This window comes from Canis lupus, chromosome 32 (genome assembly GCF_048164855.1).
Source record: "Canis lupus baileyi chromosome 32, mCanLup2.hap1, whole genome shotgun sequence".
NCBI classification, from domain to species: domain Eukaryota; kingdom Metazoa; phylum Chordata; class Mammalia; order Carnivora; family Canidae; genus Canis; species Canis lupus.
Genome location: NC_132869.1, coordinates 20,642,509 through 20,657,206, shown reverse-complemented (window position 1 = coordinate 20,657,206; position 14,698 = coordinate 20,642,509). Strand labels below are relative to the sequence as shown.

Genomic DNA, 14,698 nt, shown 5'->3' with positions numbered 1-14,698 from the left:
ATTTTTTGTGTTTTTGATTTTAGCCATTCTGACAGGTGTAAAGTGATATCTCATTGTGGTTTTGATTTACATTTCCTGATGATTAGTGATGAACGTTTTTTTTTCATATGTCTGTTGGCCATCTGTATGTCTTCCTTTGAAAAATGTGCACTTCCTCTGCCCATTTTTAAATTGGATTATTTTTTTTATGTTTGGATTTTTATAAGTTCTTTATATGTTTTGGATATTAACCCCTTATCAGATCTGTCATTTGCGTGTATCATTCAGTAGGTTGCCTTTTTTGTTTGTTGATGTTTTCATTCACTGTGCAAAAGCTTTTTATTTTGGTATAGTCCCAATAGTTTAATTTTTGCTTTTGTTTCCCTTGCCTCAGGAGACAGGTCTAGAAAAGGTTTCTATGACTGATGTCAAAGAAATTGCTGTTTTCTTCCAAAAGTTTTATGTTTTCAGGTCTCACATTTAACTCTTTAATCCATTTTGAGTTTATTTTTGTGTATGATGCAAGAAAGCAGTTCGGTTTTATTCTTTTGCATGTAGCTATCCAATTTTTCTAGCAGTGTTTATTGAAAAGATGGTCTTTTTTTCCATTGTATATTCTTGCCTCCTTTGTCATAGGTTAATTTGACCATATAAGTATGGGTTTACTTCTAAGCTCCCCATTCTTTTCCTTTTTTCTATATGTTTTTGTCTCAATACCATACTGGTTTGATTAATTTACCTTTGTAGTATATTCTGAGGTTGTGATACCTCCAGCTTTCTTCTTCTTTTTCAAGATTGCTTTGGCTATTTAGGGTCTCTTATGGTTCCATGCAAATGTTAGGATTATTTGTTCTTGTTCTGTGAAAAATGTTGTTGGTATTTTGATAGGGATAACATTAAATCTGTAGATTGCTTTGGATATTATCGACATTTTACCAACATTAATTCTTCCAATCATGAGCATGAAATATCTTTCCATTAGTTTGTGTCACCTTCAGATTTTTTTTTATCAGTGTTTTATAATTTTTAGAGTATAGACATTTCACCTCCGTGGTTAAGTTTATATGTATTTTATATGTATATGTTAAGTTTATATGTATTTTATATGTATATGTAGTTTATATGTATTTCTTTTTGGTGCAATTGTAAATGGGATTATTTTCTCAATTTCCCTTTCTGCTACCTCATTAGTAGTATATGGAAACCAACAGATTTCTGCATATTAATTTTGTATACTGTGATTTTACTGAATCCATTTATCAGTTCTAGTAGTTTTTTTTTTTTTTGTAGACTCTTTAGGTATTTCGTAGATAGTATCATGTCATCTGCAAATAGTGAAAATTTTACTTCTTTCTTACCAATTTGGATACCTTTTATTTCTTTTTCTTCTCTGATTGCTGTGGATAGGACTTATAGTATTATGTTGAGTAAAAGTGAGTGGACATCCTTGTCTTGCTCCCGATCTTAGAGGAAGATCTCTCAGTTTTTCATCAGAGTATGATGTTAGTTGTGGTTTTTCAAATGGAGTCTTTATTTTGTTGAGGTATGTTCCCTCTAGATCTACTTTGAAGGGTTTTTATCATGAATGGGTGTTGTACATTGTCAAATGCCTTTTTGTTCATCTAGTAAGAGTATCATATGTTTTTATCATTTCTCTTGTTAATGTGATGTATCACATTAATTTGTGAATATTGAACCACCCTTGCATCCCTGGGATAAATCCCACTTGATTGGGGTGATTTTTTAAAATGTATTCTTTGATTAGTTTGCTAATATTTTGTTGAAGATTTTTGCATCTGTTTTCATCAGAGATGTTGGCCTGTAGTTTTCTTTTTTTGTGGTGTCTTTATCTGGTTTTGTGTTGGATAATGCTGCTACCTTCATAGAATGAATTTTCCTTCATCTTTTATTTTTTGGAATAGTTGTTCATATAATCTTAATGTATGTGATTCTCTCTCTTTGCTTACTCAGTGTGTCATATTTGCCTCAGCTGTGTGTCACGACTGGTTGAACTTCAAGACTATTTTAGGATGTATGGTCTTTTGACAGGGTCATGTGATACATTAAAAACTATTAATGACCCATGTAAGATGATTAGTATTTGTTATTTGAACATCTACTGAATTTGAACTCTCATCTCTGATGAATTCAAAAGATGCCTTTGTACTTTAAAAACAACTGAGTAATAAGACTAAAAGCACATCCTCTTAATGGGACATCTAGATTTTAAGCTCCTTGAAGGCGATTCTGTTTGCATGTTCCATAATGCTCAGTATCTTTTCTTTGAATTTTTATTACAATAGCCTTAGCAATTGACTATTGAGTATTTTTCCCCAAGTATTAGTCATACTTTCCTTGCATTAAATTCACCAGTTCTTCTAAGAGCTAAGTGTCCTGTAATTGAAATGGAAAGATAAGAGTGCCTTACTGGTAAGGATACTTTGGAAATTAATAAAATGCTTCACAGGTTTAAAAAGCTTATTTCCTCATATTTTTGAGAAGATACCATGTCTAATTAAGGTCTTCTTGAGAAAAGAACAGAAACTAACTTTGTAATGTTGGCATTTCCCCCCCTCCACAATCTGTTCTGCTTCTGTTAATAAAGCCAAGTTTGCCTGACTTGATGAAACAGATGGTGACTGTGTGATCTACCACTAGAAGGCATTTTCCTCCGCCTCTGCTACATATGACAGGATTTCGGTTCAGGTGTTGTGGGACTCAGATTCAGTTACCTTCAGGATTTTTAATATTTCAGTTCATTGAGCACTTTTGCTGGTAAGATCTATTTTTTTAAGTGTGGTAAATTAAATTTTCTTGCACTTAATAGTATGTTAACTTTTTATCTGAGCTTTAAAGTCTTGTTAAAGAACTTTTTTCCCCCCACAAGGTGTACCTGATTACATTTTCAACTCAAGAATTGTTTTCTTCAGTTTGCTTGCTGTATTTATTTAAATTATTCATTTATAAAGTTTGTATCTCATCACTTTGTATAACGTTTATTTTGTAAAATTTGAAAATGAATTAAGATACTATTTTCTTGGGGCCCCTGGATGGCTCAGTCAGTTAAGCATCTTTCTGACTCTTGATTTCAGCTCATGTCATGATCTCAGTTGTTCTGAGATCGCGCCCTGCATCGGGCTCTGTTCTATATGGAGTCTGCTAGAGATTCCTTGAGATTCTTTCCTCCTTTCTTTCCTTCCCCCTGTTCACATTCTCTCCCTTTCTCTCTCTCTCAAATAAAATCTTTCAGAAAATAAAATACTGTTTTCCTCAGAAACTTTTTTTTTAATAGAAGATTATGCTTTTCAGTAAAAAAACTGTTGTTGTTTTTTTTTTTAAGGGCTCAGATAAGAATTTTTGAGGAGGGTGATTTTGGCAGGAAGGAAAGGAGAAGCCTACAAAATGATTCCAGAAGGTTTTCTTCCTCTTGAAAGCACGTCTCTGTTCCTAGATTCAATGTTTTGATTATTTAAGGGTTGCCTTCTTAACCTTTTTCCTTCCTTAAAATGGAAATACCTTTATTTTTTAAACATGATATGTATTCATTATAAAAAGAATGCAGAGAAAATGAAAATCTCCTGCAAAATAGTCCTACTTACAATAAAAAGGTCACTGTTTTCTGTTCAATATATATTCTTTCAGACTTTTTGATGTCTTTGTAAACCACACACATATACATACATACACAAATTAGGTCATATTCTTTAAATTGGTTATTTTTTCACTTAGTATATCATAGATTGCTGTGTAATACACATGTATGTGTATTCCTTTTATTTATTTATTTATTTTAAAGATTTTATTTACTCATGAGAGACACAGAGAGACAGGTAGAGACATAGGCAGAGGGAGAAGCAGGTTCCCTGCGAGGAGTGTGATGTGGGACTCAATCCCAGAACCCTGGGATCACGACCTGAGCCAAAGGCAGACACTCAATCGCTGAGCCACCCAGGTGCCCCTGTGTATTCTTTTTAAAGGTGACATAATTTTCCATTATATGAATGAATGTTATTATATTTTGACTTAACCAGATGACTATTAATGAACATTAAGTAGTTCTCATTTTTCTTTTGCTATTAAAAATAAACATCCTTGTATATAAATCTTGTCCTGTTATTTCCTTTTTTAGAATTAACTTTATTGAAATACACTAGAGATAAAATGTGTATTTTAAGTGTACTGTTCAGTGAGTCTTGACAGATTTATAGACTTTCTCAAGATTACTTTGGCTATTCACAGTCTTGTGGTTCCATGTAAATTTTAGGATCTTTGGTTCTAGTTCAGTGAAAAATACTATTGATATTTTGATAAGGGTTACACTGAATCCGTATTTTGATAAGGTTTCCTTTGGGTACTGTAGACACAATAGTCTTCCAATGTATGAACATGATGTATTTTTCCATTTATTTGTATCTTCTTTGATTTCTTTCATCAGGGTCTTACAGTTTTCATTGTGTAGGTCTTTCACCTTTTTGGTTAATTTATTCCTAGGTATTTTATTCTTTTTGATGAAGTTGTAAATGGGATTATTTTCTTGGTTTCTCTTTCTGCTATTTTGTTATTAGTATATAGAAATGCAACAAATTTCTGTAGATTGATTTTGTGTTCTCCAATTTTACTGAATTCATTTATTCTAATAGTTTTTGGTGGAGTCTTTAGCATTTTTCAAATGTTTTCTTTGTATCTATTGGGATGATCTTAGAAATCTTATCCTTCATTTTGTTAGTGTAATGTATCATGTTGATTGATTTGCATAAATCGAATCATTCTTATATCCCTGGAATAACTCCTACTTGATTTTGGTGAATGATCTTTTAATTTGTTTTTGAATTGGTTTGCTAAGATTTGGTTGAGGATTTTTGCATCTATGTTCATCAGGGTTATTGCTCTGTAATACAGAGTTGTATATAGCTTTATTTTATGTTTGGTAGAATTCACCTGTGAAGCCACCTAGCACTAAGCTTTTGTTTATTAGGATTTTTTGATTACCAGTTCTGCTTTGTTACTAGTAATTGGTCTGTTCAGATTTTTCATTTCTTCATGAGTCTTAGGAGGTTGATGTTTCTAGGAATCTATCCATTTTTTTCTAGGTTGTTTAATTTGTTGGCATATAGTTTTCTTTGTGGTAAACTGTAATTTTTTTTATATTACTGTGATGTTGATTGTGATTTCCCTTTTCATTTCTGATTTTATGTTCTCTCTCTTTTTTTATTGATTAGCCTGGCTAAAGGCTTAATAAGTTTATCTTTTCAAAGAACCAGCTCTTAGTCTCCACTTGATCTTAGCCAAAAGGCTGAGAAGCAGTGAACCAGCTCTTAGTCTCAATTGATCTTTTCTATTCTTTTTTAGTCTCTATTTTATTTGTTTAAGCTCTGATCTCTATTATTTCCTTTCTTCTACTCTACTCATTTTGGGCTTTGTTCTTCTTCTAGTTTCTTTAGTTGTTAAGATTAGATTGTTTATTTGATATTTTGTTTATTCCTTGAGGTACACTTGTATCTCTCTAAACTTCCCTCTTAGAACTACTTTTGCTACATCCTGCAGATTTTGGACCTTTGTATTTCATTTTCATTATCACCATGTATTTTTTTTAAGATTTTTTAAAAAAATTATTCATGAGAGACACACATAGAGAGAGAGTGTGTGAGGCAGAGACACAGACAGAAAGAGAAGCAGGCTCCATGCAGGGAGCCCAACGCGGGACTCGATCCCGGGACCCCAGGATCAGGCCCCGGGCTGAAGGCAGGCACTAAACCGCTGAGCCACCCAGGAATCCCTCGCCATGTATTTTTTAAATTAACTCTGTTCTTTTCATTGACCCATAGGATGTTGTTTTGCCTTTCTGTCTTTATTTCCTCAGGTGTTTTTTTTCTTTTAATAATTGTTCATAATGTGATCAGAAAAAGATGCTTGATATGGTTTCAGTCTTCTCGAATTTATTTAAAAACTTGTTTTGTGGCCTATTGTCTATCTTGGAGTATGTCCCATGTGTACTTGAAAGGGATGTGTATTTTTGCTGTTTTTGGGTGGAATGTTCTGTATATATGTTAAATCCATCTGAATGTGCTATTCAAAGCCACTGTTTCCTTAGAGATTTTCATTCTGGATGACCTATCCATTAATGCAACTGGGGTATTTAAGTTCTCTATTATTACTGTATTACTGTCAATTCCTCCATTTATGTTTGTTACTATTTGCCTTATATATTTAGATGCTCTTGCATTGAGTGCCTAGATATTTATAATTGCTATATCTTCTTGTTGGACTGGAACCTTTATTGTTAGGTAAAGCCCTTTTTTTGTCTTGTCAAGGTGTTTGGGTTTTTGTTTTTGTTTTGTTTTGTTTTGTTTTGACAGAGCACATGTGAGAGAGTGCAGGGGTGGTGAGGGAGAGAGACAGACAGACAGACAGACAGAGAATCCCAATCAGGTTCCATACCCAGCATGGAGCCCAACTTGGGTCTCAGTCTCACAACCCTGAGATCATGACCTGAGCCAAAACCAAGAGTCAGATGCTGAATGGACTGAGCCACCCAGGTGCCCCGATAATTTTCTTACTTCTAATTATGGCCTTTTCTGTCCACTTAAGGAGTTCTCCTCAGTACTTCTTGTGAGGCTGATTCAGTGGTGATGAACTCTTTTTTTAACTTTTATTTCTCTGGGAAAGTTTTTTTTATCTCTCCTTAATTCTGAATAACCTTGCCTGGTAGAATATTCTTGGTTGTAGGTTTTTTCTTTTCGGCACTCTGAATATATCATGCCACTTTCTTCCGGTCTGCAAAGTTTATGCTAGGTCAGCAGCTGATAACCTTTGGCGTTTCTCTTGTATGCAACTGTTTCCTTTTGCTGCTTTTATGATTCTCTCTTTAATTTTTGCCATTTTAATTGTTATGTGTTTCCGTGTGGACCTCCTTGAGTTCATCTTGTTCGCAACTTTCTTTGGTTCCTGGGCCTGGATATTTGTTTTCCTTCCCTAGGTCAGGGAGGTTTTCAGCTATTATTTCTTCAAAGTCATTTCTTCCTTCTTCCAGCCAAGTCTCTGTCCTTCCTATACTTTTCATTGTGACCTTCTCTATGATTAGCTGTGAAAGATCTGTTCTGCTAGTCTTCAAGTTGTTTTTAGAGTTGCAGTATATGTAGTTGTTGCCTCGGTATGTCTATTAGAGGAGGTAAGCCCCGGACACCATCTTTCCTACTTTCCATTGCTTTATAGTAAGTTTTGAAATTGGGTAGTATGATGAGTCCTCTTTGTTTTTTCTTTAAAAATCGTGTTTGTGGGGGTGCCTGCTCAGTCACTTGAGCATCCAACCCTTGATTTTGGCTCAGGTCATGATCTCAGAGTCGTGGGATCAAGCTCCATGTCAGGCTCCCTGCTCGGCATAGAGTCTGCTTGTGCCTCTCTCTCTGCTTCTCCTCCTGCTCACTCATGCTCTCTCTTTCAGTAAAATCTTTAAAATCTATTTTTTTGGTGGTATTGTTTCTTTGATGTCCTACAAATTTTAGAATAAGGTAGTTTCTGCCAAAAAGCTTGCTGTGATTTTGGCTGTGTTCACATTAAATCTTTTTATAGATCAGTTTGGGAAGAACTGGGTCAGTAACATTTGTTTTTCAAATCCCTGAAGATGGTATGTTTCTGTTTTTATTTAGATTTTCTTTCTCTTAGCAGTGTTTTGTAGTTTTTAGCATATATATCCTATGCCTAATTTGATATCTTCCTAATGTAAAATAAAAGGTATTTAAACAAATTACATTTCCAATTATTGCTAACATATAGAAAGAGAATTGCTGTTTGAGTTTTGGTCTTTAGTCTTATGTTATCAGGTCTAAGTCTTTTTTTTTTTTTTTTTAGATTCCTTAGGATTTTATGAATAAAGACTATTTTATTTTTTTCCCCCTAATTTGGAAATTTTCTGGTTCTCTTTCTGTTAATGATTTCTAATTCACTTTTGTGTGGTTTTAGTTTTAGGCAGTAACAGATGAAAGTAAAACTGTTCTGTTTGAGTGAGGGGTTGCTAGTGGGATGGGAGAAAGGAGCTAGCATGCCATCTGCTCATGGAAGCACTCGGCTTTTTCTTTACGAATGCTGAGGGGGCTCTGAGGTGCCTCTGTGGTTTTTATGGTATGTGGCCTGAAACCACTGCTGTAGGTTGTGCAGTAAATTTGGTTAGATGAAAATGATGCTAGGTTGAAGAAGTTCTTGGAGGAAAGCAAGTAGTACACTGTTAAGTGGTTTTCTCAGACTAAGCACTTTAAAAAATTTGCTATATAATTAAAATACCCAAATAAATGAGACCTTAGTGGAAACATACATTATGCAGTATAAATTGAAAATGAGTACTGAGATGATGATAAACAGAAATATTTGTCTAGTCCAGAAGACAGTATTTGGACCTATACATACTTTACAGGAATAAATCATTTGTTTCATAGAGTAAGATTTTTGCATGAATGGTTATTTTATTATTTCCCTTAAGACCCTATTCACTATTGAGGACAAAGCACTAGAAAGAGAATGATTTCTATTAAATAAGATAAAATTATTTTGACCTTTAACAAAATTCATAGAACTAAGTTAAGTGATAACTTAGTGCCTATTGTTATTTTTGTATCTTATTTAAGTGGGCATAGAGGTGATCCCTGACAACTACCTGAGTGCCTTCACTTCATTTTAAGTGGGGATCAGAAAACTATGATTTTTATGTTTTTAAAGGGTTGTAAGAAAAAAAGGAGAATTTGTGTTAGAGTCTATGCGGTCCACAAAGCCTAATAACTTCCTTACTGTCTGGCCCTTCACAAACTTTCCCTGTGAATACTGATTCCTGACATAGAGTCTAAGAAGCATTTCTATTTCAAAAGGACGGGTTTAACCTTTACAGGTGTCTTCAAAAAAGGAAAGTATGTTAACAGTGACTAATAACATGGCTTCTTTCTTATCCAAGGGCATCTGGTTTCAGAATCTTCCCTACAGTGACCCCTACATGTTTAAATGAGAGAATTTGGCTTCAGTCTCTCTTTGTAAACCACCATTATGCAGAGGAGATTGATAATGAGAAAACTGTCCATTTATTTTTCAAGAGTAGTGTTCTTTGAGGTCATAAACATTTTACACATAAGTTTGTGCTATATAAAACTCACACTTTAGTTTTTACAGATAGCTTAATTTTTAAGGTTTCTCCAAATCACATTTTGAATTGTGTAATGTTCAGATTAATTTTATTGACTTATATATTTTTGCAGGATGATTGTCTTTTGAAAGTATGGTATCCCATGACTGGCTGGAAATCCTCAATTATACCTCAGGATCATCATGAAGTGAAAAGGAGACAGGGGTCTACTCAGTTTTCCTTTGTTTATCTGGCACATCCCCGAGCTGTGGCAGGTTTCTCTTGGAGGAAAACTAGCAAGTATATGCCCAGGTTAGACAAATATGTACTATAATTTTGGTTTGTTTACTTATATATTTGTAAAAATAATGAAAGCAAAGATACTTTTAGTGCATTGACTTGGTGGAAATGAAAAGCATAAGCTCTGGATGTAAACTGCCCGAATTCAAATCCTGCTGTTGTTACTAGCTTGGTGAGCTCTTGCGTAAATTTTTTAAGTTCTCTATACCTCAGTTTTCTTCTCTGTAGGTAGTGGTACCTACCTCAGAGAGTTGTAGTGAGACTCACTGTGCTAGTGCATGTGAATATTTACTGCAGGCCTTTGCACATAGTCTGGGCTTAGGCTGTGTTAGCCAATACTGTTAGTAATAGCAACAGTAGTACAAGATTCCAGGAAGGAAATGTTTGCAAGTAACAGGAAGCACAGATGGAAGGAAAATGAAACATAGTAATAAACTATCAAAAATACATGTGGTGGGAAAGTATATCATAATAAAATGGCCAGGTTTTTCTTAACATATGAGCATCAAAGAATTTGTTATAATTTTTTCCTCATTGTTCAGCACTCTTAAAAGTATTTAGAAGGTTAAATAAAACTGCAGAACAGCTCATACAAATGATTCCTTTATCATATATATATAGTTACTAAAAAACTTGCTTAGAAATCTGTCTTCATTTTTGAGAGAAGGTTATTTCATCTGTGAACTATTTACACTGGATAGGAAATATAGCACATATTATAGAGGTAGGTGCTCAGGAAATGGGAAATTCATTCATTTTTGGAATCTGAATAAAAAGCTAATTCTGCTTAAGTTATTTGCGTCTATTGAAAACATTTGCAAAATACTTTTGACTGAGTCAGAGTCCATGTAGACATTTTTTTTTTTTTTAAAGGGAGAATGGTTTTTTTGTTCTATAATGAGTAGTTAAGTCACTTCAGCTGCTTGATGCTATAACATTTTGCTTATTTTAACTTCATGGAAATTGATTTATAGTTTGAAATTACATTCTCCTTGCAGTTTTATTTTGAAGATTCTCATTTGTTTATCTGTTTATAATATTTTAGATTATAAGGATGACACAAGATGACACAAGTACTGCCATAAGCCATGCAGTTTAATTACATTTAACAAACTTTTTATTATGGTCATTCTATAACCTGCCACGATTAGGTTTTCTTTTGCTGTATAGTTTGTTTAGAAGATACTAATATTCCCCCAGAGGCTAGTTTTCAAGCAGCATATGTGTGATCAATCATACATTTCTGTTTCCTTTGTCAAGAAAGGAAGTTTTTATGGTGTTCACCTTCATAGTGATACTGTGTATGATTTTAAGCTCTTTGACCTCTTTTTCCATACACTGTAATTTTTAAGCAATTGGAAGCATACTAAACTGTCATTTAATGGAGCTGTTCAAGGCATAGTTTTAATGAATCAAAGTATCAGTGACTGCTAGGTTGTTTCTGTTTTATGGTAACTGATTGCAGCCCTTTATTCAACTTGCCACCTTGCAAGTATGAACAGGTAGTAAATGGGGTTTGGTGAGAATGTGAAATAGCCTGTGTAAAATCTGTTACCATGACTGAAAAAGTAACTACTCTTGATCATACTGTTAGTTGTGTACTGTTATTTTTATACCTGAGAACCAGATATTAATAGCCTTTAATTAATTAATGGCACTACTATTCATAGTAACTTTTATTTACTTCTCTTTGTCATTAGAGGTTCTGTCTGTAATGTGTTATTAACTTCATGCCATGATGGTGTGTGCCGACTCTGGGCAGAAACCGTCTTACCGGAAGATTGTCTTTTGGGTGAACAGATTTGTGAGACTACTACTTCTAGTGTTGCCAGTAACCTCACTCATGCTGGAAGACACAAAGACAGAATACAACATGCTCTTGAGGTACGATATTATTTAAAATGGTAAATATATTTTGAAGATAATGTGAGTTTGGTGGGAATTTATAAGCTGAGATGCAGATAATACACATGGTACATGTAATGATGAAATTAATAACAAATAATTCTCACTAATTTGTTTTATGCTTGTAAGACCATTAATTTTATGCCACTTAGAAGCCAGATACAGTAGAAATAATTTCAGACATGTAGTCTAGGGAGTATAATTTTAATTTTTTCACTGTGCATGTCAAATACAGTAATCTATAGGAATAGGCAGCTTTGGTTACTAAAACATATAAAGACTCAGAAACTAGTTGTAATGAAAAATGTTTTGCTTTTGTTTCATGGGATTAAATTTTACATGTGTGTTCTAATTAAAAATGACTATTTTGATTCTTAAGATAAAGATGTTAAGATATACACAAGTCAACTTTTTTTTAAAAGTCAACTTTTATATAATTTTATAATTTCCATAGTTTAGTATTTTGAAGGTAAACTACTTTTTAAACATTTTTTTTAAAAAGTTTTTTTTTTTAATTTATTCATGAGAGACACACACAGAGAGAAAGAGGCAGAGACACAGGCAGAGGGAGAAGCAGGCTCCATGCAAAGAGCCTGATGTGGGACTCGATGCCAGGACTCTGGGATCATAACCTGGGCCAAAAGCAGGCGCTAAACTGCTGAGCCACCCAGGGATCTCCTTTTTCTAATTTTTAAATGCAATATGTATGAAATAAAAGTGTGTCCTATGAAATTATATTATAATATAAACTGTTGTGTCCATTATGAGTAGGGATAAAATGAGGTAAACACATTTTTGAAAATTACCAGAAGTTTATCAAAGCAAACCTAGATTACTAATTTTCTGAATTTTTCACGTGACTTATTACTACACAAAGAATATGTGCTTATTCTAAAACTAGATTAGAAAAATAATGGAATTTATAATCCAACTACTCTGGTTATGTATGTGTATTTTTTCTTTATGTATAAGATTGAGATCATATTATGCAGTAATGTTTTATAACTTGCTTTTTATGCTTATTATGTTATAAACATCTATGTTACTAATTATGTTTTTACATTATACTTTTACATTAGCAGTTTTATGGTTGCATAGATAAAATGTTTTGCTGTTTCAGCTAGCAGAAATATTTTTTAGGTTTGGTAGTCTGAAGATACGCTCCTTAAAAATTTTTTTTTTTATATATAGTAGGCTGGCTCTGATATCTAATACTATCTGTGATTGGGCTTTGTTTATACATTTCCCCCTCCCAACTTAAAGTATAAATGAAATTAAAAGCAGAGATAAGAACAGTTAAAGTTATATTTTGTTTTAATATTTATTGAAATTTAGTGAGACAAAGTACTCAATTTTTACTACATGTTTACAGTCATTTTTATATTCTTATATGACATTTTATCTTTAAATTATAAATGAGCTTTTAGAAACTAAGGGCTTTGAGACATCCTTGTGTCCTCCATAGTACCTAATATGTTGCCTTTCAGGTGTTAAATTGAATTACTAATTGCTGCATAAAATAAAAGCAAAAATTATAAGTAAACATATATAGTCAGTGATTTGGCAAATTTTTGCTACCCTTTAGTAGTGTTATTAATTAATTAATAATGTTAAGATTGTTTCTAATAGAAAAAGCTTAATTGTCTAATGTATAAGCTACCTTGCTTTTTGATATCCTTTTGTCTTAAACTCCTAACTGTAAGGTCTATAATTCTGTATATACTTATACATTTTGTTCCTAGGAGAAAATAATCAGCCAATATTACACCAGTCTTGCCAATATAATTTTTAAAATAATGATAAATGTCAAAGATCTAATGAAAATAATTTTATAGGTGTTGTGGTACAGGAGGTCTCTAATATATCCATCTTAAACCTATTATCAAAGAAGTAAGCAGCTCTATAGCAGGGTGACCAGAGGTGAAGGATATGCGATAGATCTGATACTGTTTTCCAAATGAAAAGGGGTAAAAAGCTTTGGAAATTGAAAGAAAGGACCAGATATTACTTTAATGTAGGAAGAACTGAGAGAATGCCACATTTTATTTAACTGACTATGAGGAACAAAAGAATAAAATGGGAAATTATTGTAAAGCATGGCATTGGGGGCAGGTTAAGTGACAGAATAAGGAAATACTGTGAGTTGGGGTTATTGGTGTGGAGATCTTTTCTTTTTAAAATAGTTGAGATAATTGGGTGTGCTAGTGGAGAATTTTTGTCCTACAGTCATACCTCAATTTAAACAAATTTAATATGTCAGCATTTTCATGAGAGCTTTCTTGGCTCCTCTTACCTAAATAGATTCCCCTTATTCTATATTTTTATTTTTATTTATTTATTTATTTTTTAAAGATTTTATTTATTTATTCATGATAGTCACACAAAGAGAGAGAGAGGCAGAGACACAGGCAGAGGGAGAAGCAGGCTCCATGCAGGGAGCCCGACGTGGGATTCGATCCCGGGTCTCCAGGATCACGCCCTGGGCCAAAGGCAGGCGCCAAACCGCTGCGCCACCCAGGGATCCCCTATTCTATATTTTTATACTCTATTTTTTCTTCTTTATAATAGTTGTAATTTACAAGTAAACAGCTGTAATTGTTTACTTGTAAGTGAGAATATTGGGGAGAAAGGCTCTTCTTCCTGCTAGAAAGATTCAGGAATTTTTTTTCTTTTTACTGTTGTGTCGAGTAAATTTCATTTCATAGTGGAATATCCTGAAAAACTTAGACTTTGGACTTCTCATCTTAATCAGAGTCTCTATAAATAATGAGTATTTTGAGCAACTACTTCTGCCTTAAATTATAAAATTTGCAAAAACTGGAGTATATAGTCAGGATTGTTCAGCTGTAGTTAAGGAAATTTCCTTTAAAATGTTCAGATTTTTCAGAGAGGAAAATTATAAAATCCTTAATAATAAAAGATACTTGGATCAGCATTTATTAGGCTTTCCAGAGTTGAATTTAACCATTATTTTTCTATTTTAGACAATACACCATTTGAAAAATTTAAGAAAAGGACAGAGGAGGTCTTCTGTTCTTGTAACTCACACCGAATTAATGTCTGACCAGATGGCAACGCATGAAGTTCAGAGACACATTTCCCACCATGCAAATGCACTGTGTCATTTCCACATTGCAGCAAGCATCAATCCTGCCACAGGTAAAGGATAGTAAAGTTTTAGTTCCTATAAATATGCTGAAATAAGATAAGTAAATAGAAAAGTAGGACTATTTTTAGAACTTGTTTTTAATTTTATGTTAATATTCCGCGTTTCCTTTCAAAATAGCTCTTAATTCAAACAGGAATATAATATAAAGTACCGTTTCTTCAAGTGAGACTATGTGATTCTCAGGAAACAATTGCATGTAAGTATTTTTGAGCACCTCTGTGTAGTATATATAGCAAGGTTCT

General features: G+C 33.3%; 1 protein-coding gene across 4 annotated transcripts in view; it reads left to right on the top strand.

Moving 5' to 3' along the window:
• The window catches only part of DMXL2 (Dmx like 2), a 152,571-nt gene that overhangs the window by 56,350 nt on the left and 81,523 nt on the right, over window positions 1-14,698 (top strand). For all 4 annotated transcript variants that reach the window (XM_072808513.1, XM_072808511.1, XM_072808512.1 and 1 more), the window contains exons 7-9: window positions 9,216-9,394; window positions 11,083-11,266; window positions 14,272-14,446. In XM_072808513.1, coding sequence (XP_072664614.1) covers window positions 9,216-9,394; window positions 11,083-11,266; window positions 14,272-14,446 — 538 coding nt within the window. The remainder of the gene's footprint in view (window positions 1-9,215; window positions 9,395-11,082; window positions 11,267-14,271; window positions 14,447-14,698) is intronic.